At 39.5% G+C, this 26,420-nt stretch overlaps 1 protein-coding gene across 5 annotated transcripts in view; it reads right to left on the bottom strand.

The window, feature by feature from the left end:
• LOC140492103 (protein phosphatase 3 catalytic subunit alpha-like) overlaps positions 1 to 26,420 on the bottom strand; it is a 426,658-nt gene that overhangs the window by 208,786 nt on the left and 191,452 nt on the right. For 3 of the 5 annotated variants that reach the window (XM_072590850.1, XM_072590848.1, XM_072590852.1), the window contains one exon: positions 25,569 to 25,649. The exons of the other annotated variants lie outside the window; for them this stretch is intronic. In XM_072590850.1, coding sequence (XP_072446951.1) covers positions 25,569 to 25,649 — 81 coding nt within the window. The remainder of the gene's footprint in view (positions 1 to 25,568; positions 25,650 to 26,420) is intronic. 5 annotated transcript variants of the gene reach the window in all.

Below are 26,420 nucleotides of genomic sequence, written 5' to 3'. Positions count from 1 at the left end.
GCTATACACACATTTCAAAATGGGGAATCCTGAGGGACAAGATGTACATACATTGGTTAGGCTGCTGTTGGAATATTGCGTGCAAATCTGGTCTCCTTCCTATTGGAAAGATGTTGTGAACCTTGAAAGTGTTCAGAAAAGATGTACAAGGATGTTGCCAGGGTTGGAGGATTTGAGCTATTGGGAGAGGCTGAACAGGCTGGGGCTGTTTTCCCTGGAGCATCGGAGGCTGAGGGGTGACTATAGTGGTTTACAAAATTATGAGGAGCTTGGATAGGGTAAATAGGCAAAGTCTTTTCCCTGGGGTCAGGGAGTCCAGAACTAGAGGGCATAGGTTTAGGGTGAGAGGGGAAAGATATATAAGAGACTTAAGAGGCAACTTTTTCACACAGAGGGTGGTACGTGTATGGAATGAGCTGCCAGAGGATGTGGTGGAGGCTGGTACAATTGCAACATTTAAGAGACGTTTGGATAGGTATATGAATAGGAAGGGTTTGGAAGGATGTAGGCGGGGTGCTGGCAGGTGGGACTAGATTGGGTTGGGATATCGGGTCGGCATGGACGGATTGACCGAAGGGTCTGTTTCCGTGCTGTACATCTCTATGACTCTATGTATTTGGAAAGGCAAGGACTGATTAGGAATAGTCAACATGACTTTGTGCGTGAGAAATCATGTCTCACAAACTTGATTGAGTTTTTTGAAGAAGTAACAAAGAAGATTGATGAGGGCAGAGTAGTAGTTGTGATCTATATGGACTTCAGTAAGGCTTTTAACAAGGTTAGGAAGGTTAGATCTCATGGAATACAGGGAGAACTAGCCATTGGATACAGAACTGGCTCAAAGGTAGAAGACAGAGGGTGGTGCTGGAGTGTTGTTTTTCAGATTGGAGGCCTGCGATCAGTGGATAGCTACAAGGATCGGTGCTGGTTCCACTACTTCTTGTATAAATGATTTGGATGTGAGCATAAGAGGTATAGTTAGTAAGTTTGTACATGACACCAAAATTGGAGGTTTAGTGGACAGCGAAGAAGACTACCTCAGATTACAACAGGATCTTGATCAGATGGGCCAATAGGCTGAGAAGAGGCAGATGGAGTTAAATTTAGATAAATGTGTGTTGCTGCATGTTGGGAAAGCAAATCTTTGCAGGACTTATACATTTAATGGTAAGGTCCTAGGGAGTGTTGCTGAACAAAGAGACCTTGGAGTACAGATTCATAGCTCCTTGAAAGTGGAGTCGCAGGTAGATAGGATAGTGAAGAAGGCATTTGGTATGCTTTCCTTTGTTGGTCAAAGTATTGAGTACAGGAGTTGGGACGTCATGTTGTGGTTGTGCAGGACATTGGTTAGGTCACGGTTGGAATATTGCGTGCAATTCTGGTCTCCTTCCTATCGGAAAGATGTTGTGAAACTTGAAAGGATTCAGAAAAGATTTACAAGGATGTTGCCAGGGTTTGAGGATCTGAGCTACAGGGAGAGGCTGAACAGGCTGGGGCTGTTTTTCCTGGAGTGTCGGAGGCTGAAGGGTGACCTTACAGAGGTTTACAAAATTGAGGGGCATGGATAAGATAAATAGGCAAAGTCTTTTCCCTGGGGTCGGGGAGTTCAGGACTAGAGGGCATAGGTTTAGGGTGAGAGGGGAAAGATATAAAAGAGACCTAAGGGGCAACATTTTCACGCAGAGGGTGGTACGTGTATGGAATGAACTGCCAGAGGATGTGGTGGAGGCTGGTTCAATTGCAACAGTTAAGAGGCATTTGGATGGGTATATGAATAGGAAGGGTTTGGAGGGATATGGGCTGGGTGCTGGCAGGTGGGACTAGATTGGGTTGGGATATCTGGTCAGCATGGATGGGTTAGACTGAAGGGTCTGTTTCCATGCTGTACATCTCTATTACTCTAAGTCCACCAATAGTTACACTCACACAGGTTGCAATGGGCTCACATTTAGAAGCAGCATCACAATTTCAGGATCACAGCAACTGAGAGAGAATATGATATCCAAAAGTTCTGACACTCAAAAGGACTGGTGGAATCATATTCCTATTTAGTGCCACATTGTTGTACCTCATCATGGCAATGTGAAGCCTGTAGAGATGCAGCAAAAGGTAGAGAAACATATGATATTTCCAGATACCAGAGGTTATGCACAAGTGAGAGCTCTTGCATGCCAAGTGTTCTGCCAAATCTCAGGAATTTAACCATATGCCTTCATTCATGGAGACAATGGCCAGTAACCAACACAGAGAGCCAAGTTGATCACTCCATCCATGCCCACTTGGACCTTGCTTTCATGCCACTGCTTTATCATGACTGCAGAATAGCAGCAGCAAAGCAAGATAGGGAAGCCACACCTGAACCTGCTCTGGGAGCTCCTTCCCCTTGCAAGACAGGGAGCTGCCATTATGGAGAAGCAGGTGACAGCTGTATCAGGGTCATCCTTTCAAGGAACTCATATAGTGTGCAGCCTCTCCATTGCCTCTGCTATCAACCTCACTGCTTCCAGAGGGCAATTCCATGGACGAATCCCTGCAAAACTGCAGTAGATATCAGAAGGCCAGAGTGGTTAATACCTCAGACTTCTAGAAGATGCATAGCACATTCACCAAAGACAATGAGCAATATACTTAGCAGATTGCCTCTCCCCCATCAGATGATGTCATGGGTGCATCAAAACATAGTGACCATAAGCACAAACATAATATCCACTGAGACCACAAAGATTTTCTTCAAATTTAAATGTCACATGCAAATTCTGTACATTATATTGATTTCATTTTAATGTGTCCCTCATTGTCATTTATTCGGACTAATTTAATCAGAGAGTGAATTTACAAGCATGTCTCATGTTTGAAGTGCACTCAATGTTGCATCACGAATTACAGAGTTAGCTTATTGCATCTCCAACCCTACTTGTTTGAAAACAAACATAAATAAAAAATGGAGCTCTGCATTTCTGAGAGGACATTCCACTCAGGGTTCCGTCAGAAGCACTCCATTTTGACAGTTTCTTGTGTAATGTAGAACTGTCAGGGAAAAATAACTCATGCCTTCTTTTCACCATCGTCAGCTGCTGGATTCAGGCATTTAAAGGTCTTGAAAGCTACTGTCAAACGATAAGTACACAAGTTAACGGTGACATTAGGGTGCTGGGTAAGTTGGGCTTTTTAAAAATGTTGAACTTTTATTTTGAACTTCTCCTTTGAAACAAACCCATCCATTCTTATAGACTGAAGTCATTATCAAAGCACTTGAGGCACAAGGTCTCTCTGGTTTTCTACACTCTGAGTAGTCCCACTGAGCTTATACTTCCAATCCTATATTTCCCTTTTGGAAAATATTATCTCACATGCATGCACATTAAAGTGTATCTGTCACCTGCCTTTGCATTAGTCTGTATATATTTTGCTGAAGATTTTCATATTCCTTTTACTGCCTGTCAAGCCCTTGATTGTTCTGTCATGAGGACAAAAAGTGAGGATGACAGATGCTGGAGATCAGAGTCAAGCATGTGGTGCTGGAAAAGCAATAGCAAGTCAGGCAGCACCTGAGGAACAGGAGAATTAACATTTCGGGCATAAGCCATTCCTGAGGAAGGACTTATGCCCGAAACGTTGATTCTCCTGGTCCTTGGATGTTGCCTGACCTGCTGTGCTTTTCCAGCACCACACTCTCGACTCTGTTCTGTCATAAGCAAACTTCCTAGATTATAACAACAGCACTGGTATTAGTAACATTCACCTTCATTTGCTTCTCAGAATATTAAGAACACAAGAGAATGGCTTGAAGCATACACACATTTTACAAATTAATGCAACGTGCAGTCAAAGTATGATATAGACTTTCAAGATTTTTTTTCAGTTAATTCAAAAGCAAGTTGGATGAGTGCCAGCTGCAAAAATCCATAAAGCAAATCAAACAATCATAAAATCGTTAGTATGAAAGAGGTCATTCTGCTAATTGTGTGGGATCATGTCAGGTCCTGAACAACATGGGCTGTGGTGAGATTTGTGAGAATTACATGCGAAGCCTGGCGAGCCCTACACTGACATTGGGAGCAACTCAATGCATTTCTTATGTATCTGTTGGGCATTGAAATGAATTTCTCATTCGGGAGCAGGAAGTTGCCTATTACAGAAGCTTATTGCTTATTAAACACATTACTAACTGTATATCTTACCTCATTAATATGCAGGTTCCCATCTTATCAGATGTTCACCAGTCAAGAATTCTCAACATGTAGCGCAGTGTGTGTACCTGGCTCGCCACTTGCTTCAAATGAATTCCATGTTGAACCCTGGGCACCAATATCTCAGGACATGCTCCATGGACACTAGCCACACACAGTTACATCCACAGACATCCAACATGTACCAGCCTCTAAGAACCCTCATGGCATGTTTCTAATCTGTTTACAGAATACTTCTGCATTTAAAAGCTGCACAAGGAACCACCACTGCAATGCTGCTGCAAGGACTACACTCAGGGACATGCACCCAGCTCACAAACTGATCCAGACTACATCTTCAGCCTTTTCAATTGCTGTCATAGCTCTCACTCACTTGAAAATATGTAGATGCATAATCTATCCCTTCTAGACATTGCCTTTTTATGTTTTGCCCTGTCAGACAGATACCAGACACACAGTGCTACTGTATTGTTGAGCTGTTTAAAGCAGACACTAATCTAGGAAATTTGTCATAGTTGTTAGTACAGTTATCAGTCAAGTCAAGATAGCCTTTCTTCACAGGACCTTAACACAATAAGTCAAGGGCAGCCTCCAATAGCAGTGCAGGGGCATGTCTCTGCTCAATCAGCTGCTCAGAGTGATCAGAGTCAGTATTGTCTCCATATAAGGGGTGAGGACATGAATGTCAGGTAGCCCACCAGCTGCCTTGAGTACTTTTATCCTATTGGTTTGTTTTCCTCCTAGAATGAGACAGAGGCAGGTATTAGAGAAGATGATTGTGGATGGGACAGCTAATACTTTTGGTGCAGATGGGAAGGTGTCCTGAGAGAGTGAACAGTGAGAGGGCAGGCAGGGTGAATGGATTTGGGTGCTGGGGTGGATAAGAAAGAATGAGGGGACATGTTGCAGCCAATAGTGAGAACGGTGGAAGCATCACTGACCTTCTTCCAACATCGCTGTGCATTCTTCCAGGCAGCTGAGACTGCACTGACCCAGGTGGCAACCTGGGACCAGGCTGGTGTGGTCTGGTGTTGTGGCCTCCTCTGCAAGTTTTGAGGAAGAGCTTAGGCAAGCAGAACCTCCAGATCACTGCCTACAAAGTGGGGCAACAATTTTCCCTCATCTGCCATGTCCAGGCCAAATATCAGGAACTGAGCTGGGCAGCTCTGAACTGAAGGTGCGCGACAGACTCTTAAAGGTGATGCCCATGCTGGAAATGCTTGTCCTTTGCAGGATATACTGACAGGGTCACACTAGTGCAGGAATGATGTATGTTAAGTTGATAGGGGCAAGGTGTGTGTGTGTGTGTGTGTGTGTATCCAAAAATTGTAAGACTCAGCTCATCGTGTCTGTAATGGCTGTCTGATCATTTCGAGTTAGTGCAATCTCCTGCCTTTTCCCCATAACCTCACATGTTGTTTCTATTTAAATAATCATCCACTACCCTCTTGAACACCTTGACTGAACCTGCCACCACCACATTTCCAGGCATTGCTTTCCAAATCCGGACCATTTACTGTGTGAAAAAATTTCTCTCTCCTCATTTTTATTTTGCAAAACACTTTAAAGCTGTACCCTCTGGCTCGATTATACTCGAAGGAATGGATAGCTTAACATATAAGTTGGAAGACAGAACTACAGAATCCAAATGAAGGTGATCGGGCTCAGAACTTCCAAGCAAAGCGAGGATGTTGGCATGTTACAATCCTCAGGCCATAATTATGGAACAGTCAGGTAGGTGATGCTAGTTACTTGAAAGCAGCAGATAGCTTGTTAATATCATCAAAAGGATTCACAGGAGGTTAAAATCTTCTAGGAGAAATCAAAAGGCCTATTTACGATAATATTGAGACCAACAGGAACTTTTTAGTCAACCCATGTACTTTTGCACAGTCCAGATCTCAACAGCTACCTGCAGATAGCCGCCTGGCTGCAGATTGGATCAACTTGAGGACTCCACTCTCTTTACAATCACCATACCTACATGCCATGACTGTGGCCATAGATTATTCTGTGGAAAGACTCACCCAATAACTTTGGTTCACCCACTTTTGTCTATTTTTACCCCCAAAAAATGTTACTAAGACGGTGCTCTAACTTGAAGCCCCCTCTCTCCAGGTGGGCTGGATCCCACCTCCAAAACAAAAATCCAGCATGTTTTTTTCCCCCAGGACTCTGAGACCAAAAATTTAGTTACTGGATCTAGCAAGGTTAAAACCAATTTACTGTATTTTAGGGTGAATAATGGCAGAGTTAAAATTTCCATTGTGATTTGGAGCCAAACTCCTACGATGCACCTCAATGCACCAAGAATATTAGATATTTAATAATTATTTTAAAAACAAACACAGCAACTGCCAACTTCAGTGAGTGAAAGACTTTTAATTTAAAACCTGGAATGTGAAGAAATTTTGGCAAGTGCTTCCTAGACTCAGAAAATAACTTTGAGAATGCTCTGTCTCTTACCATGTACCTTAATATAGCTGGATTTGTGTCAGACAGGCAAAGGCCTATGTAACTACAAAGTTATTTTGGAACTACCAAGCCATTTTTGAGTGCACCCACTGTGAAATGTTCTGAGACATACAAATGGGTTTCCCAATGGGTATTCCTTTGTTCGCAATTTTAATGGAGAAACAAAAGAGGGAAAATATCTCGGTAAGCAGAGAAAATTGAGATCAGATACATGGAGGATAGAACCGAAACAGAAATACCCACCCAAAGAATTTACATATAAATATCTCACTGAGGCTTCTGTGAGAAGAATGAGACAATAGTGGGATGCAGCCAGCTAACACAGTCAAGATCATTTGTCCATTGCTGCCAACTGCACTTGACATTGCATGCATGGAAATGCAAATAACTGATAAACCCTTTTGGGGAAACTCAGTGATTTATCTCCTTTGGGTATGATAGCAAGGTAACTGCATAAGACATATTTACTGTTTTATCATACTACTGTATTCTCCACAGCACAATAAACGGCCTCCAAAAACATTGCAAGTTTATGTCATTCAATCCATCAATGTTTATAATGGAAAAGATTTTCATCTCACTGAATGCATCGAATGTATGTGATCACATGTAAAGAAACCATCACAAAGGCCAAATTTATTGAAAGTTGATATAACTTCTGCATTTTTAGGAATTCTGCTGTTCCTGAACGCAAGGAAAATAGTCCCCTTGCCATCATGGATGATGGTCCCTCGATAATGTAGAGTGATAACTAAGCCATATACCTCTAACAGTGTAGTTGTCAAGAGAACTATCACTAATTTAAAGGGGTGCTTTATGCTTGATAGATCAAAGGGTTCTTTGTAATGTGCTTCAGTATAAATTTCATTCATAACTGTGAATTTCTTGCTCCTTATGCAATTCTGCTATGATGAATTGAACAAACGTAGATTGCTGTTAAGTCTTAATCACTTAGAATGTGTTGCAGGTTTTGATTCATTAACATGTAAGTTCCAGGACTTCTTTCAAGTCACATTGCATCAGTTGTATGACACTTTGAGTTTTTATTATTAATTCTGTGTCCTGTGATCCTGCCCCACTAGCTAACTGATGAAGGACCAGCGCTCTGAAAGCTTGAACTCCCAAATAAACCTGTTGGACTACAACCAGGTGTTGTTTGATTTTTAACCTCAATACATCCCAAGTTTTCTGCATTCCTCCATTTCTGGCTTTTTGTGCTCCCTAACTGTCATTGCTCTAACATTCGTGGCAATTTCATTCAGTTGTCTCGGTTCCGAGCTCTGGAATATCTACTCCACCCCTCTCCATTTCATTTTACAATATATGTAAATGATATAGAAGATGGTATCAGCAATAACATTAGCAAATTTGCTGATGACACAAAGCTAGGTGGTAGGGTGAAATGTGATGAGGATGTTAGGGGATTACAGGGTGACCTGGACAAGTTAGGTGAGTGGGCAGATGCATGGCAGATGCAGTTTAATGTGGATAAATGTCTGGTTATCCACTTTGGTGGCAAGAACAGGAAGGCAGATTACTACCTCAATGGTATCAAATTAGGTAAAGGGGCTGTTCAGAGAGATCTGGGTGTTCTTGTCCACCAGTCAATGAAGGCAAGCATGCAGGTACAGCAGGTCGTGAAGAAGGCTAATAGCATGCTGGCCTTCATAACAAGAGGGATTGAGTATAGAAGCAAAGAGGTGCTTCTGCAGCTGTACAGGGCCCTGGTGAGACCACACCTGGAGTACTGTGTACAGTTCTGGTCTCCAAATTTGAGGAAAGACATTCTGGCTATTGAGGGAGTGCAGCGTAGGTTCACGAGGTCAATTCCTGGAATGGCAGGATTGCCTTACACGGAAAGACTGAAGCGACTGGGCTTGTATACCCTTGAGTTTAGAAGACTGAGAGGGGATCTGATTGAAACGTATAGGCTTATGAAAGGACTGGACACTCTGGCAGGAGGGAACATATTTCCGTTGATGGGGGAGTGCCGAACCAGAGGACACAACTTAAAAATACGGGGTAGACCATTTAGGACAGAGATGAGGAGAAACTACTTCACACAGAGAGTGGTGGCTGTGTGGAATGCTCTGCCCCAGAGGGCAGTGGAGGCCCAGTCTCTGGATTCTTTTAAGAAAGAATTGGATAGAGCTCTTAAAGATAGTGGAGTCAAGGGGTATGGAGATAAGGCTGGAACAGGATACTAATTAGGAATGATCAGCCATGATCATATTGAATGGTGGTGCAGGCTCGAAGGGCAGAATGGCCTACTCCTGCATCTATTGTCTATTGTCTATTTTCCTCCTTTAAGACACAGCTTCCCTCTGTGATTAAGTTTTTCATCATCAGACCTAATGTCATCTTTTGGGATTTGATGTAAGTCATAACTTGTTTTATAATGCACTGCTGTGAAGCAATAAGGAACTTTTAAAAAATATATTCTTTATGCATCAGACACTCTCTAATGAAAGGAGTTCAATAAATATTCCTTATCAGTAATTGGGGAACATGGTTATTTATATAATGATACTGCTGGATGTATCTTATTTCTTCATCCTTTTGTTTTAAAAAATGGATAACTAAGACCATACCAGGATCCATACTGACCAATTTTGGCAATATGGTGTTAAAAGGTAGATGGTTAAAAGGTAGTGTATCGACATATCTTTTGACTCACACTGATGATGCTAGTGTTTGTACCCACCCTAATGATGGATGTCGTGCAGGTAGTGATACGTGAGGCTGCAGACTCCCCAAAAAATGGAGGAAGGTCTGGCAGTGCTACGGAACTAAAATTCTCAGACATTACATTTGATATGTTTTGGGTCCTTGCTGTGCAAAAATTGATTGACAGATGTGTTTGTGTAAGAGTACTTCAGAGTTAACTTTCTGTCTGTAAGGTGCTCTGAGATGTCCTGAGAACAGGTGACAATATGATTGAATTTTACATCATTTTTGAAAGGGAGAAGAGTGGGAATACTAAGACAAGTATTTTAAACTTAAATAAGGGCAACTACGTGGTTGTGAAAGCTGAGCTGGTTTAATTGAACTGACATACTAAGCTAAGTGTTAGCAGGATCAATAGAGAAAATGGACGCTTTTAGGGGAATATTTCAAAATACTCAGAAAAAAAATATCCCTATGACAAAGGAAAAATCCGAAATGGAGGACATATGATTTGCAATTAACTGAAAGAATTAAGAAAAGCATCAAACTTAAGGAAGAAGCATAAAATTTTGTTAGCAGATGCATTGTTGCTTATTTAGTAAAATTCACTAGATTCATGAAAGGTCCCATCAAACTGGAAAGTAGCAAATATAAATTTTCTACTACAGAAGGAAGAGTGAACCCAGAACTAGTAGACAGCAGTGATGGAGAGAATTCTTTTTCCCTCCGAGGCTGGACAGACTTTGGAATTCTCTCGCTCAGAAGGCAGTTGGATTATTGCCATTGAATATTTTTAAAGTGAAGTTAGATAGATTCTTGTCAGGCAAGGAATCAAAGATTATCATGGATAGATGGAAATATGGTACTTGCCACACATTCATGATTTTGCTCAATAGTGGAACGGGCTTGATGGGCTGAATGATCTACTTCTGCCTCCTGATCTGCACATTCATTTATGCATTGGACTCAAATGATAGTCTTTCTCCCCAGGATCAGAGAAACATTCTAGTAGTGCTGGGGTGAATATCCTCCAATATTATAGTAACACAAGTAGGTGATGGAGGGAAGTTTCACATTGAAGAACATGTGTGCTTAGGTGTTGTGCTGGGATGGGAGAACTACTAAATTTGTCACTTTTCAAATTTTATAAACAGTGTAATTGTAACAGTTAAAAAAAAAGTAAGGACAAGACCAGACAAACTCATAATTAAGAATCATTTTTGAGCCATTCTGTTTTGAAAAGCTTCATCTTTATTAAATGCAAAATAAGACCACTATTTCTAGTCACACTCTTTCCATTGATTATAAATTAAAATTTGTGCATTGTTAGGGCATTTTCAGTCATTAATTTTAGTTGTTAGCAATATTATATTCATTACTTGCAGTGTTTGATATTTATTGTTTATATCTGCTCATTCCATAATACAAAAAAATCTGAATCATGCCAAATTCTGCCTATTTCTATTAACTATATCAAAAAACTAGAAGCACACTGAATTATTTCTGTCTTTCACTTTGTCATGTCACAGCCAAATGGTTGTACAGTTGTTGTGTCTTCATTATTTGCTATTTGTGACATTTCTATATTGGAATGTTTTGCTAGAATATATATTACCGTGCAAAACAATCATGGATTGAGGCAACACATCTGGAATATCAGCTGGAAGGAGATAGAAATGTTTCTACTTAGGATGGTACATATATTGAATTACTACATGATTTTCCATCACTTCTTAAACCTGATATTTGTTTACTCCATCCGAGCATCATACTATTCCAACCAAATGAAAGGTCTCTCTTCACCATGATTCATGCACTCCTTTTGAAGTCATGTTGGCAATAAAAATTCCCTCACAAGGAAACCTTTTGTTCCTTCACTATCCAACTAGAAAAGAATGCCATTACATTTTTCCTATAGTGGTTAAAACTAAAACATTGCCAGTAACAATGCACTTTATCTTCTGAAGCATGCAGACTGCTGAAGGGCAATTTATCTAACATTATATACTTTTAATTCATTAAACACTGACAAATTTGTATCACTAAGGTTTAGGAAAATCTTCTGTTAAGCACATGAACTGCCTATCAAATCACTATTAATATTATATATGTTGCCACTACAAATTTGACAGAGAGAGATTAGTATGCAGATTAATAGCAGATTAGTGGCAGAACAATCAGATTCATTATAAAAATAAGCATTAAAATATCTTGTGCTGGATGTCACAACAACTCACCCTCCCGAATAAAATATCAGTCAGAAACTGGCAATTGAAATTAAAGGTGTGTGACAACAATAACACAAAGAGGGCAGAAACTGCCCCTCACTGGGAGGAATTCCTACCCTTAAGAGTTGCTATCTGAGTTGTATGTCAGGAACTCTAGCAGTGCCATGTACTCCGTAGGGGGCACCTTTGGGAGGGTGGGTGGGGACGGTGGTGGGGTTGGCAATCTTAGGTAGTGGGGATCAGGGCAAGTGAGTTGGTTTTGGAGATGAGGTGAACAGGATGGAGGTATTATCACACCTAATAGAGAGTGCCCTCTTCCTTCCCATTATTTGAAAATGTACGTAAAATATGCCCACTCCCATCCATCTGCCCATACCAACTGTATTCTGGCATGGACAGTGATTGTTGGGATCAATTCAGCTTGCTTACAAGTCAAATTCACCCTTATTTATTTATTTACATAAGAAGGACTGATTTCTGATTTCAGAGACCACACATTCTTTTATATAGAGGTGAGCTCATGGGTGACTGAGAAGGTGATAGTCTTGCTACCCCCTGGTTTACATTAACACTAACCAAAAACATGTTCAGAGGGACATGTAATATCCAGCCCATTGTTAAAAGTCTTCTTTTTTAAAGCAAATAAATATATCATTTTTGGAAAGTTGAGAACGCTGACATTCAGACCAAATTGATTCATCACGAGTTATATTCTTACATTGAATGCTGCAGAAGAGAACACACTTTTCATTTGATGGTACAAAACTTGAGTCATGCTGAAAGAAAGAGACATTTTGTCAAAGCTTTGTTTTATACTAATCAAGATGATTCACCAGAAATAACAAAGAAGAAACTATATTTATACTCTAAGACAGGATAGTACTGATTGGATGGAAAGTGGACTTTGGTCAGTGGTGGTGTTGCCATGATTTGATGTTGACTGACAGGGGCCAAACTTTGTTAAAATTTTAAATGAGGCAGATTGACTCTGATTGGTCGAAGCTTTGCCCTGAGAAATGGACCGGACATTGGCTATTATCTATTGTGTTGATTTGAAACAGGTAATTCTGTGCACCTATTCTTTCTGTCTACAAAAGAACAGGGTGAAAGTGTACCATACGACAAGCCTGACTACCAATTATAAAATGGTTGTCCACATAATTCTTCACACACTCAGGATTATTTCATGAACGTTTCCCATTGTGGAATCATATCTGATGTTGGATACTATGTTGTGAGTTTTGAGCTTTGACAAAATGGGTCTCTTTTTAGCAATATTAAAAAATATACTTCAGTAAAAGTGACTAGGTGCATCTATAATACGCATTAGAATCGCAACACAATTCTACAATCATTCTGAAGGTTTATCTTGTTAGCTTATCAAAAAGTATGCATTACATAGTTAAATTAAAGTGGAGTTGGCCATCATTTAAATAATTATAGCATATCGTACATAATTAAGTCTAAATTCTATTTGGCCAGAAATGAAACTAGGGTTGATGACATCTTTTGTTTCATCTTACTGAGGATTACATAGAATATAAAGCATAAAAGCAGTTCCTTCAGCCCGACCACTCCATGCTGGCACTCATGCTCCACTTCAGCTGCCTCCTGTCCTTCCTCACCTAAGTCTGATACCATCACTTTTTGTCATTTCTCCCTTGTATGTTTATCCAATCTTCCCTTAATTCACCTTACCTACTCTCTGCAAGTTCCACATTTTCATCATTCTCTGAGTAAAAATGATCATCCTGAATTTCCTTGCATCATGCCAGTGGTGGAAAAGGTGGGAAATTGCTTGTGCCTAATTTAGTCAGGCCGTTCGGCACAGAGAGATCCACCAAGTAAATGCTGGCATCTTTGCAATAGGCTATATAGTTGAATGTGTCATTCCTTTCAAGTACTCTTTGACCCCAAGAGAGCACAATAAGGTCCCCCTCCACTCCAGCATTGTATTCCCTCAGCAACCACCTCTCCTACTCCCATAATGAGTCCTGTCTGACTAGTTTCACTACCCCACAGCCCACTCACTTGACTTTGAGATTGTGGCCATCAGTGCAGCCTCATCCTGCAGATTAACTCCAGTGATGCTGCTTAATAGCAAAACCATACATTGGCTGCTGATGACAAAACATGTCCTTGAATCATGTTCCCCACCAAAATGTGATTAAGCACACATCTATACTTTGCCTTGCAGCAGGATGCCTGCCACCCCTGAAAAGTCTAGCTCTCTGTTTTCTGCCAATTAATTAGTGGCATAAAAACAGATCTGCAATGTATCAGTGCATAATAACATTTCTACAAAGAATACAACATTTATGTTTATCTGGTTTTCCAGATCCTCTTTCTCCCTTTATTGCCTCAACTACAAATCAGCACTACTTGAGGGTGGGAGTTTTATGGGCAAGTGTACACGCCCATCTTTGATTATTTATTTGTTATGTGGGTGTTGCTACATGATTCTAAAGCTAAGTTAGCTGTTTCAGCATATATTGATAGTGAATTTTGATGATGTCAGGTAGAGAATTCTAGGATTCTGATCAAACGACAATGAAGATTTGGAGGATTGATGGTAGTGAAGGATGTTGTTTACGTCGGCTTTGGTTAGGTGTTAACGAGATTCCACATGGCAGAATGGTTGGAAAAATTAAAGACGACAGGATACAAGAAAATGTAGTGAGTAATATACAAAATTAGTTCAGTGACAATAGGCTGAGGAGTGGCAGATGCAGTTTAATTTAGATAAATGAAAGGTGCTGCATTTTCGAAAAGCAAATCAGAGCAGGACTTATACACTTAATGGTAAAATCCTGGGGAGTGTTGTTGAACAAAGAGACGTTGGAGTGCAGGTTCATAGATCCTTGAAAGTAGAGTCACAAGTAGATAGGATAGTGGAGAAGGTGCTTGGTATGCTTTCCTTTATTGGTAAGAGCATTGGGTATAGGAGTTGGAAGGCCATGTTGTGGCTGTACAACATGGTTAGGCCGTTTTTGGAATATTACGTGCGATTCTGATCTCCTTCCTATCGGAAGGATGTTGTGAAACTTGAAAGGGTTCAGAAAAGTTTTACAAAAATGTTGCCAGGTTTGGAGATTTCAGCTATAAGGGAGAGGCTGAATAGGCTGGAGCATTAGAGGCTGAGGGGTGACCTTTTAGAGGTTTATACAATCATGAGGGGCAGGGACATGGATAGGATAAAAAGACAATGTCTTTTCCCTGGAATTGGGGAGTCCAGAACTAGAGGTTTAGAATGAAGGGAAAAAGATATAAAAGGGACCTAAGGGGCAACTTTTTCACATAGAGAGTGCTGTGTGTATGGAATGAGCTGCCAGACGAAGTGGTGGAGACTGGCATAATTATAACATATAAAAGGCATCCAGCTGGATATACGAATAGGAAGTGTTTAGAGGGACATGGGCCAAGTGCTGGCAAATGGGACTAGATTAGGTTGGGATATCTAGTCAGCATGGACGAGTTGGATCGAAGGGTTTGTTTCCGTGCTGTACATTTCTATGATTCTATCACAAAAAACAAACAGCATCAGCCAATAGCTGGCTTTGGGAATGGAAATTGGTTTCCAGGGGATTCCAGGTGTCAGGATTAGGTTCTTTGCTAATGGTGGCAGATAATAATGATTTTAACTTAATGTGGGAGGCATTACTGAGAAATATATAGATGATACAAAAATTGACCAGGCAGTTCATAGTGAAGACCATGAATATCAAATCCAGAGCATAACAATGGTTTGGTTGAGTAGGCAGACAAGTAACAAATGAATTTTAATCCAGAGAACAGCATGGTTGTGTGTTTGGGTAGGGAAAGCAAAGAAAGGGAGTACATAATAAATAGAGGGTATTGAGAAGTGTGATAGAAGTGAGACACTTTAGACTGCACCCCCATGGTCCCAGAAGATATAGGGCAGGTAGATAAAGTGGTAAAGAAGGTATATGGGATGCTTCCATTCATAGGGAATATGGAAGCAGGAATGTGAGGCTAGAACCTTATAATAACTTGCTGGTTAGGGTAATGCTAGGGGTTTTGTGCATAGTTCTAGTCACCATATTACAAGAAGGATGTAATTGCTGTAGCAACAGTACAGAGGAAGTGTACAAGAATGTTGCCAGGGATTGAAAACCGCAACAATGAGGAACGTTTGAATATGCTATGGTTGTTTTCCTTAGAATAAAGGACTCTGACAGATGGCTTAATTAAGGTGTACAAATTGAACTCTATTTTTCCTCTACCTCGTGCAGTTTAAAAATTATACTTAGTAGCCATAGTGTGCTGGTGATGGAGGGAAAAATATTGATTCAGTGCCAAGGATCTCATCAATTAAAATGTTTTGCTTTTCAGTAGTGTCAAATTTCTTGAGTATCGTTTGAGACAAATGGCAATTTATTCAATCACACATCTGATTTGAGCTTTGTAGATACTCAAGAGGCTTCATCGGGTCAATTATCAGAGAAATTCTTTCTTGCATTTGCCATAAACTGTTATGGTTATTCTCATTAAGATTTTGTTCAAATGTTATCTGTGATATGTTGACGGTGGTAACTTGACAAGGAGGCCTCAAACATAAATGCTGTTGTTTTCAGTTTGTTATAGATAGTCATTAACTTGAACCTATGCAACAGTAATGATACTTGTCAATCCATGGTTCGATATTAGAGAAGCTCTGCTGGAGGTTGCATTGGAGACTGACTTGCATAGAATGATCACAGCACAGAAAGGGAGTATTTAGCTATTTATTGCCATGTTCTCTGCAAAAAACGCATCATCCAATCCCAGTCTATTGCCCTTTCTCCACAGCACTGCATGCTTTCCCCTTCAAGTGTTTTCCCAATTCCCTTTTGAAAGCCATGATTGAATATGTTCCTCTCAGACTTTCAGGCAGTACACACCAGACTCTTATCACTTGTTGCATTATAAACGATTTTATTCTTTTTCCTTTGTTTTTTTTTCAAATACCTTAGGGTATATAATCTGATTCTGAATCCTTTTGCCAATATTGTGAGCTCCTCTTTGTCCAGATCTATAAAGATTTTGAACACCTCTATCAAATAGGAAATTGTTAGAGAAGATTCTTAAGGGGCAAGAGTTACTCACATTTGGAAAAGAATGGACCTATTGGGGATAGTCACAATGGCTTTGTGCAGGGGACGTCTTGTCTCACAAAACTGTGAGTTCTTGAGGAAGTGACAAAGATGATTGATGAGGTGTCTACATGAACTTTACTAAAGCATTTGACAAGATCCCTCATGGTAAGCTGATCCAGAAGATTAACTCATATGGGATCCATAAATTAATAAGTTGGATAAAAAATTGCTTGGTCTTAGAAGACAGAGGGTGATTATAGAGGGGTGTTTTTCTGACTGAAGGTATGTGAGCAATGGTGTTTCACAAGAATCATTTCTGGAACCTCTATGTTATATATATAAAAATGATTTGGATGAAAATGTAGGTGGTCTGATTATTATGTTTACAGATGACATGAACATTTGTGCAGTTGTGGATAGTGAGGAAGGGTGTCAAAGGATACGTGTTGGAAATTTGGGCAGAGAACTGGCAGATGGAGTTTAGTTGAGCAAGTGCAAAGTGATGTATTTTGCGAGGTCAAATGCAAGAGGAAAACATAAAGTAAATGTCAGCAGCCTTAGGAGCATTGATATACTGAGGAATCTTGGGGTGCAAGTCCATAGCTCCTTTAAAATTACAAGACAAATTGATAAGGTGGTAAAGAAAGCAAATGGCATGCTTGCCTTCATTTGTTGGGGCAGTGAACATAAAAGTTGGCAAGTCATGCTGCAGCTAGAAAAATTTCAGTTCGGTCACCATGAGTATTGTGTATAATTCGGTTGCCACACTATTGGAAGGATGCAAAGGTTTCGGAAAGTGTGTAAAAGAGGCTTACTAGGATGCTGCGTGAATTGGAGTGCATTAGCTATAAGGAGAAGTTTGTCAAAACTTGGATTGTTTTCCCTCCAGTGTCGAAGGCTGAGGGAACAACTTGATTGCAGTAAATAAAACAAGAAGCATGGACACAGTGGATAGTCAGAGTCTTTTTCCCAGGTGTCAAATACCAGGGGGCATAGGTTTAAGGAGATGTACAAGTTAAGTTTTTTTTATATCGAGGGTGGTAGGTGTACTCATTGTAACACGATCAGCCAGGTGGACCTCAGAGTATGAGTTTCCTGATTGGGGCTGTTAATCTGGCCCAATCATGGTGCCCTGACTGACAGTGTCAGACATCCTGTTCACTCTGAGAGGTGACTCTGAGGGAGCTGGATCAGTGTCAAGGACTCTCCACATGTAAATAAAGGGTGACTTGGTGATGGGATACAGGCCTCTGTTGAGTTATTTTGGTCTGTGCCTGATACAAGCTGCCAGGGGAGGTGACAGACACATAAACAGTCAGGAAATAGAGGGATAAGGACCATGTGCAGGCAGTTGGAATTAGTTTAGAATAGCATCATAATCGGCACAGACAAGGGTCTGTTCCTGTGCCGTACTATTCTAAGTTCTATGTTGTGTTCTAACCTATTCTGCTCTAAGAACTGGCTTATCCAATCTATCCATGTGACTGACATCCTCACTCAGGAACAATCTTATATATCTCCTCTAAAGCGTTCACATTCTTCCAAAATTACCATTCTCAGAATTGGATACATGCTCCAATCAAGGGCAAATTAGTGTTTTATCAAGACTTATCACGACATCCTTGCTTTTGTACTCTATGCCTCTAAGCTGTGACTCAGTAAAGGATTTTGCAGAGCTTCATTTTAAGCAAGTATATTTGTTTCCATATTATTATTTCTTAAGTAACCCAAACTAACTGAAAATGGTATAACTAACAAAACTGCAGTAGTCCCTTGGCTTTACATCTCTTTCATTGTAGTGGCCTCTTGTTACTCACAATCCTGCAAGATAACTTTGCTATATTCAGTTAGTTAGTATTGAGACTTGGTCAGGTTTATTATGCACATAGATCTTTCAAATTTTAAATCATGATAATTTCCAAAAATTGCAACATAGATTGGTTCCCTGGTAGCATTGGAATTTAAATGAGAATATTTTAACATTCATATCATTAGTTTACAATTCATTAAAAAATCTTTAATGTCTAGGTTTGCACAGGAACCAACATAAACAACATTTCTAAACAAAAGTTCAAGTAATTACAATTATACTTGGACAACATAGGATTGAAAATTGGTTGTACTTTCTCATTTTATCTTTCTCGAAGTCAGGAATGTCATAGTTAGACCTATTACAAATCTGTTCTCTCAAATATACAAGATATCATTGCTGCGAGCTATCTAAACAAAAAGCATTAGCATATGGTGCTGAATTTCCTTTCACTATTCCACCAGCAAACTTCCCATGAGCACATTAGGCCCAGTTATATTGATGTGGAAATCATTCAAATTATTCCTGTAGACATTTTAGTGATGTCTATTACCTTGGCACCAGGATGTGGGAGCCCACAGAAACACCAGTCCATACTCTTGAATATCAAACATGCTGGATTTCTATACTTTGCTATACCCCAACAATCTGCCCTCACTTCCCCCAATCTTGTACAATCATTTGCCACAGAGTGCCAACGACACTCTCCCAGGGGTATTTGTATGCACATTCCTATTTAGCACTAAAAATCAACTTGACAATGCAACAAACCTGGTAGATTCCTGTGCTACCTGCCTCTTCCTACAACTTTGAATGGCCAATTATTTATCATTTTCCTGTCCTTTGCAGCTATAGCTCACTACAAAGTGAATACCTCCTAGAACCACTCTGTGGGGAATTCCCAGCATTTCAGATATCCCACTCGGTATCCAGCCGCTCAAAATTTTAATTACTGGAGACACTTCCTGCTACTTTCTGCATGATTTCTAAGGACAAATAGAAAGTCCTGAAAATTTCTCATGACTTACAAACAACATATCTCAGCTTTCCCAACAACTCATTTAAATTTTGTTTAATTATAGGTTGTTTTTAGTTTTGTACACCTATTTATTATTCAATTATTTATGCATAGTCAATTTTTATTTAATGCATTTCTGATCCTATTAACGTTGGTATCATTTATCATCTCATTAAGTCTAATTGATGACCCTGATTTATTTATTTACTGTTGCTCTTGGTTTCAAGTTCTTAGCACTTCTATACAAAATTCCCAGTCTCACCCAATTTACCATAACTTATTTCCAAAAATGCAATTTTGGAAATTATGAACATTACATAGGTTTGATGAAAGTGAAGGATTATTATAGGGAGAGAGTCTTTAGGCTGCAGGCAGAAGGTGGCTGAATGGATTGTCAATTATCCAGAAATTTAAATCTGGCCAACAAATTAAAATAAGCGTAATTGAATAGCGATCAGGATAAAAACCACCAAAGACTGAAGGAACCAAAATAACTGACCCAATCAATGCATACACTCAGCATCAGATAGTGATCCTATGATCATCAGCGCAAGGCAGAACATACCACAAATTAGCTAATAGCCAGCAAAAGTTTTGAATAAACTGATTACATGTTTGGGAATGTTGCACTTGTGTACTGGAGCTCAAAATTGGCATGCATTCATAGAAACTCCTGTGATTAGAAGTTACTTTTGAGCTATCTGTTCTAAGATGTTATAACACACTGCAAGAGCAGGTGAGACTTAAATCTCAACCTTTCAGGCAAGAGGTAGGGTCAACCAATTGGAGAATAAATACATTGGCTTAAGAAACTTTGACCTAATATCTATCATGCAGGGACAAGAATATTTGGTGAGAAAAGCAGATTGTCAGTTAAAGGCTTGGGCCCTTTTGAGCAGCAAATCATGTCATTCAAGAAATTCATTCAGAAATAGCTATGGTCATGTGATTATCGTTTATGTATGTCACAGATATCAATATGTGATACAACCTCCTAAGCAAAGCACTGAAGAATTTGAAAATAGTAGCATTTACTGAACATCTCTACTAAACTAGAAAAATGAGTGTGCTTACAATGCCAGGTGATGTCATATTAGGTCAGGATGATCACTTACCCAAACTGCACTTGCCGAGCATACACGTAAGGAACAAAGGATCAAAAATTGTCCAGCCAAGAGTCTCCATTATCCAATTAAACCACGACTGAGCTGTATTTCAACTCAATTTGCCTGCCTTATCTCCAGCAGTACATTGAAATCAGTTTTATATACAACTGTGCCCGCATACTTTGTTTTATTCACCGTTCTTTGTTGAATATCCTACATTTGCACAAGTTATTAGCACATTCCTCTTAAGACATTTTGAGAAGCTTTGAGAACATTACTCTTAATTAAGTTGTGCATACATTTATCAATAATCTTTCAATGTAATATGGCAAAGAAATAGAAACATTGCCAGGAAATAAAACTGTGCTTTGGAAGGAATTTTTTTTTGTGATTTAACAAAAATATGATTGTGTAGATTAATAAGTCCTAACACATTCCAAACAACAAAATTGGATGGCAGATTCTTCTGTATTTCTCCCAAGGACATGTACGTTGATAAATTAACAAAATTAAAATATATAATCATTGAATTCTACAGTACTACAAGAAGGAAGCCATTCAACCCATCATGTCTGCACCTGCTCCTAAAAGAACAACCCAGCTAGTGTGATTCACCAGCCCTCTAAATGTTTTACTTTCAAATATATATCCAGCTCTTTTCAACCCTCCCATGGAATTCACATGCACTACTCTCTCAGGCAGCGCATACCAAATCCTCACAACTCTCTGAGCAACGAAGTTACTCTTCATCACACTCCTAGCTCTCTTGCTGACAATTTTGAAATTGTGACCCATAATTACTGACATACCAATTAATGGAATCAAAATATTCTTCTTTATCTTGTTAAAATTGTTCAAAATTTTGAACAGCTCAATAAGATCTCCTCTTAATCTCTGCTCCAAGGAGAACATGCCCAAATTCTCTAATCCAATCTGTCATTCCTGTTGTCATTCTAGCAAATCTCCTTTGCACCCTCTCCAAGGCTTTAACACCCTTCCTTAAATCCCATCACTCCCTTGCTTTTATACTCTATGTCTTTATTTATAAACTCAAGGATCTTACAAGCCTTCTTAACAACTGTTTCTACTTCAGAGATTTCTGCATTGAACCCCAAGGTCCTTCTGCTCCTGTACTCTCCGCAAAGTTGTATCATTGAGCTTGTATTGTCTCTGTGTCTCTTCTGAGTCATAGAGATATACAGCATGGAAACAGACCTTTCAGACCAACCAATCCATAATCCCAAACTAAACTAGTCCAACCTGACTGCTCCTGGCTCGCTTCCCTCTAAACCTTTCCTTATCATGTATTTATCCAAATGTCTTTTAAACATTGTAATTGTACCCACATCAACCACTTCCTCAGGAAGTTTATTCCAATGTGAATCACCCTCTGTGTAAAAAATTAGCCTTTTTTTAAAAAAATCTACCTCTTCTCACCTTAAAAATATGCCCCCTTGTCTTGAAATTCCCTGTCCTTAGGAAAAGACAACTATCACAAACTCTATCTATACCTCTCATTATTTTATGAGGACGTCGCCTCTCAACCTCCTATGCTCCAGTGAAAATGGTCCCAGTCTTTCCTTACATCTCAAACCTTCCATGCCCATACCTGGTAAATCTCATTTGAACCCTCTTCAGCTTGAAAATATCTTTCTGATAACTGGGTGACCAGAAGTAATTTTCTTAGGCAGAAAACTAGCCACCCAGGATACACGAATACCAATTAGCCACCAATGGACATGACCCACTATCACTGGTATCCTTACACACAAACAAAGAAGGACACCACTTCGACTGGGACAACACATCCATCCTACAACAGGCTAAACAGAGACATGCATGAGAATTCCTAAAGGCCTGGCATTCAAAACGGAACTCCATGAATAAACCACATTGATTTGGACCCCACTTACCAATCTCTGAGAAAAAGAATTGGAAATAATATCACCCACCTTAAGAGACCAAGAAACATTAACAGAAAACGGGACATAACACCAGCGCTTCACCAGAGGCTCACTAATGATGTTACCAAGCATGGTGACGAAATGTCAGAAAACAAACCTTCCAGCTCAGCGAGCAACTGTACAACCTGAACCTCAACCTGAGCTACAAATCTTCTCAAAAATCACAAATGCCCATCTATAACTTTGCACTGTTTCTTATCTTTTAGCTAATTTCTATTCCTCTGCTGCCAAGAACCCGTCAATCTCAAAGATTTCTAATTTGTTCGTCAACTAGCAATGTAGCATCATATCAAATGTTGTCTGAAAGTCAAAATATATAACTCATACAGCAATACGCTCATCTATTGCCAGTATCACCTTGTCAAAGAATCCAATTAAATGACCTGATGTTGACTGTCTTGATTTAACTTATTTTTCTCTAAGTGTGTATTTACCTTGCCTCATATTACGGTTTCCATCAGTTTTCCCACTATTGACCTCATTCTGTAAGGCCTTTAGCTTCATGGGTTATTCTTTGCCACTTTCTTAAACAATGGTATCACATTTGCAATCCTCCAGTGCCATGGGACTAATCCTGTGTTCAGAGGCACCTGGAAAATTTCTGTCAAAGGCTCTGCAATTTGCTCCTTCATGTCTCTCAGCTACCATCCCAATCTGGCCCAGCAATCTCTCTACCTAGAGTGCTGCCAAATATTTTTGCACATTTTCAGTGTGCTGCTCTGTTGCTCAACACCCACATTTTCAACTCAGCCAATATCACCAATTTCTAATTTGGTGAAGCCAAAAGCAAAGTACTCACATAGTATCTCTGCCATACCCTTTGCTTCAGTAAGCAGTTTACTTTGCTTGTTCCTTATGGGCCTTTATCCTTCACTAATCTTTTAGTATTAATATGTTTTAAGAACATTTTCCAATTTGTTTTCGCACAACTCACAAATCTCTACTCATACTTCCTTGTTCTAGCCTTAGCCTCACTCGTGCATTTGATATACTTTTGCTGATTGCGATTGCTATAATTATTCAATGTGCATCATATACTTCCTTTCTCTTCTTTATTTTCTCATCACTATTCTTAGACATTCAGGGTACATTAGCTTTTGATACCCTGTGTTTATTGTTCACAGGTATGTACCTAGCTTGTACCCTATTTATATCTCTTCTATTGCTTTATCTGCCAAAATGTGTTTCTATATCAACATGCTCCAGTTAAACTTTTGGACACCTAAAGTCTGCCATTTTCCAGTCTGGGATATTAATCATTGACTTTTATCCTTTTCCAACTTAATATGTTACCCATTATATTGTGATCACTATTTCCCAAATGCTCTCCCACTCTCATATTCTCCATCTAGTCTACCTCATTCCTAGAACCAAAACCAGCACAGTTTCTTCCTTGTAGGGCTGGAAATATACTGTTCCAGAAAGTTCCCCTTCACACATGCAGAAATCTCTCCCCTTTCGTACCCCCCACAATACCTCTTTCCCACTCTACTCTCAGCTAATCGAAATCACCAACTATCACAACTCTACTTGTCCTGCAGATTTCCATAATCTATCTACAAATGCTCTCTTCTACTTCCTCCCAAATATTTGGAAGCCTATAATAAATAAAAACAAGGTAACTGCTCCCTTCCTGTTTCTCACCTCCAACCATATAGATTCTAATTCAGTAACTGCATCTCGTTCAAGCTCAACAACACTATATTTGACCAAGATTGCTACAGCTCCTCCCTTTTTACCCACTCTGTTTCTACTAAAAACCTTATAACTGGGATGTGGTATCCACTCCTAGCTTGAGCCATGTTTCTCTTAATACTATTTTGTCATATCATCCGGAGCAATTTCAGCTTCTAATTCCCCAATATTGTTCACGATACTCTGTGTACTTACATACATGAAATTTAAACCTGCCCCACCTCTTTCTTGCCCATTGGAAGGTGACCTTTTCTTTGTTCACTGTCAATACTCAAGCCTTCTTTTACTTATTTTCCTCCATCTTGTCTCCTTTGCCCTCCCTGGCACTTTCAAAACAAGGCCCATTAGTCAACCCACTCCCCTGTCTTCTAAGTATAAATTCACTATTCTATTTACTTTCTCAGCCAGGAAACTAGACAATGTTACCCAGCATGGTGACGAAACATCTGAGAACAAATTTACCAGCTCAGCGTTCAAATGTATAACCTGAATATTTCAATTCATTTACAAGCAAAAAAAGTCAAAAGTTATATTTTTGCACTTAAATATAAATTTTGACCAACAGTCATAGTGCATTTAAATGTCTGAATATAATGTTCCATTTATTCAGTAGTACTTTTAACTAAATATGCAACAGATAAAATAAATGATTTAAACATAGAATTATATAGAATTATCAGCACAGAAACTGCTGTTTAGTCCATTTGACTAAAAGGATCTCTGCTGGTGTTCAGTCCTCATACAAACCCCTCCCCTTTAAATCACCACTGCCAATTCTATTTATATTTTTCTCTTTAATATGCGCATTAAGATGCTCTTTAAACACACTTATTGTTTAACGACTTCATGTGACAATGAGATCCACATTTTCAGCATTGTCTACATATATATGTCCTTCCTAAATCCATGCATATCCAATATCCATTGTTCTGGACTTACCTACAGTTCGAACAGTTTCTCCAAATCAACCTAATTGAAATGCTTCATTATGTTAAATAGTTCGACCTGTCAAAATCTTGAGTCTCAAAAGTAACAGAGAGTAGGGAGTGGGCAGAGGTAGGTAATGTGTGGGGGAAGGCAGACATGGTGGTGCTTATGGAGATCTATCATTCAGCAGTGATCCTTCCAAATATATACTGAAGATTTGAGAATGGTGTGGGATGGGATTTTGGGTTCAGACTCAGGCACTGGAAACAGAGAAATCGTGCTGGGTAGTGGTAGGGGTGTCTGATCAAGGGGATGGAAACAGGTAAGCTTGGCGGACTAGGGAAGCACTCCTGCTCCTCCTGACCCACAAGTAGTGCTGGAAAGGCACTTACCTGTTCCATCCAGCCGTTCGCGCCTCCCTTCACCTTTCGGATTTCCCGAGGTTCGGGAAACCCGGTTTGCCATCGTTAAATCTGCAACAGAGATAAAATCTTAGGCACGCAGCCTCATTATAATAATTTAAATGACCAATCTGCCTGAAGAGGACAGATGAGTCACATTTCTAACCTACCTCAATTAATACTGGAAGTGGGCCTATCAAAGGTGGGTTGAGATTAGTTTTCCCATTTTTCTCTATTTTCTCACTTGTTGTGGCCATATCAAAATTTTGTGTTGCTATTTTTAACAATGTAGATATCTGTTATAGCAAATTTGTTTGCTGCTTTACTCCATTTAATTTCTAACCTTACACAGAATAAATGAGCTCCATATTATGTCTAACAAAATACCTCCCTTGACTTCCATCTTATTAACAGCACCAATGTAGTATTATTAAAGAATTTTAACATAAGACTTCCAATTGCAGAGTCCAAATTATTTGTGTATGTGGTCTTAATACACATCCCAAATGGGATGACACTTTGAATCTCCTACAACACCAAGAAATCTCCCTTAACTTTCATTGTCTGCTCTCAGTTTTTTTTGGCAATCTTCCAATCTATTCCATTACTTGGCCACTGACTCTACCCACTTGAAACTTTGTTGTGAATCAGTTAAGTGATATCCTGTCAAGTATATTTTATAGTTTTTCAGATAATCAATTATTTTCGATTGTAAAAATGGAATGTGAGCACAGAATACTTAAATATTGGAAAATATTGCCTGAGCTTTTCGTCCACTGGCAGATTAGCAGATAGCCAAGGCTAACACCTTTGCTCGTGTTATTGCCGCTAACCCACTGCTAA

This window comes from Chiloscyllium punctatum, chromosome 20 (assembly GCF_047496795.1).
Source record: "Chiloscyllium punctatum isolate Juve2018m chromosome 20, sChiPun1.3, whole genome shotgun sequence".
NCBI classification, from domain to species: domain Eukaryota; kingdom Metazoa; phylum Chordata; class Chondrichthyes; order Orectolobiformes; family Hemiscylliidae; genus Chiloscyllium; species Chiloscyllium punctatum.
This window is presented reverse-complemented; position numbering and strand designations above follow the sequence as displayed.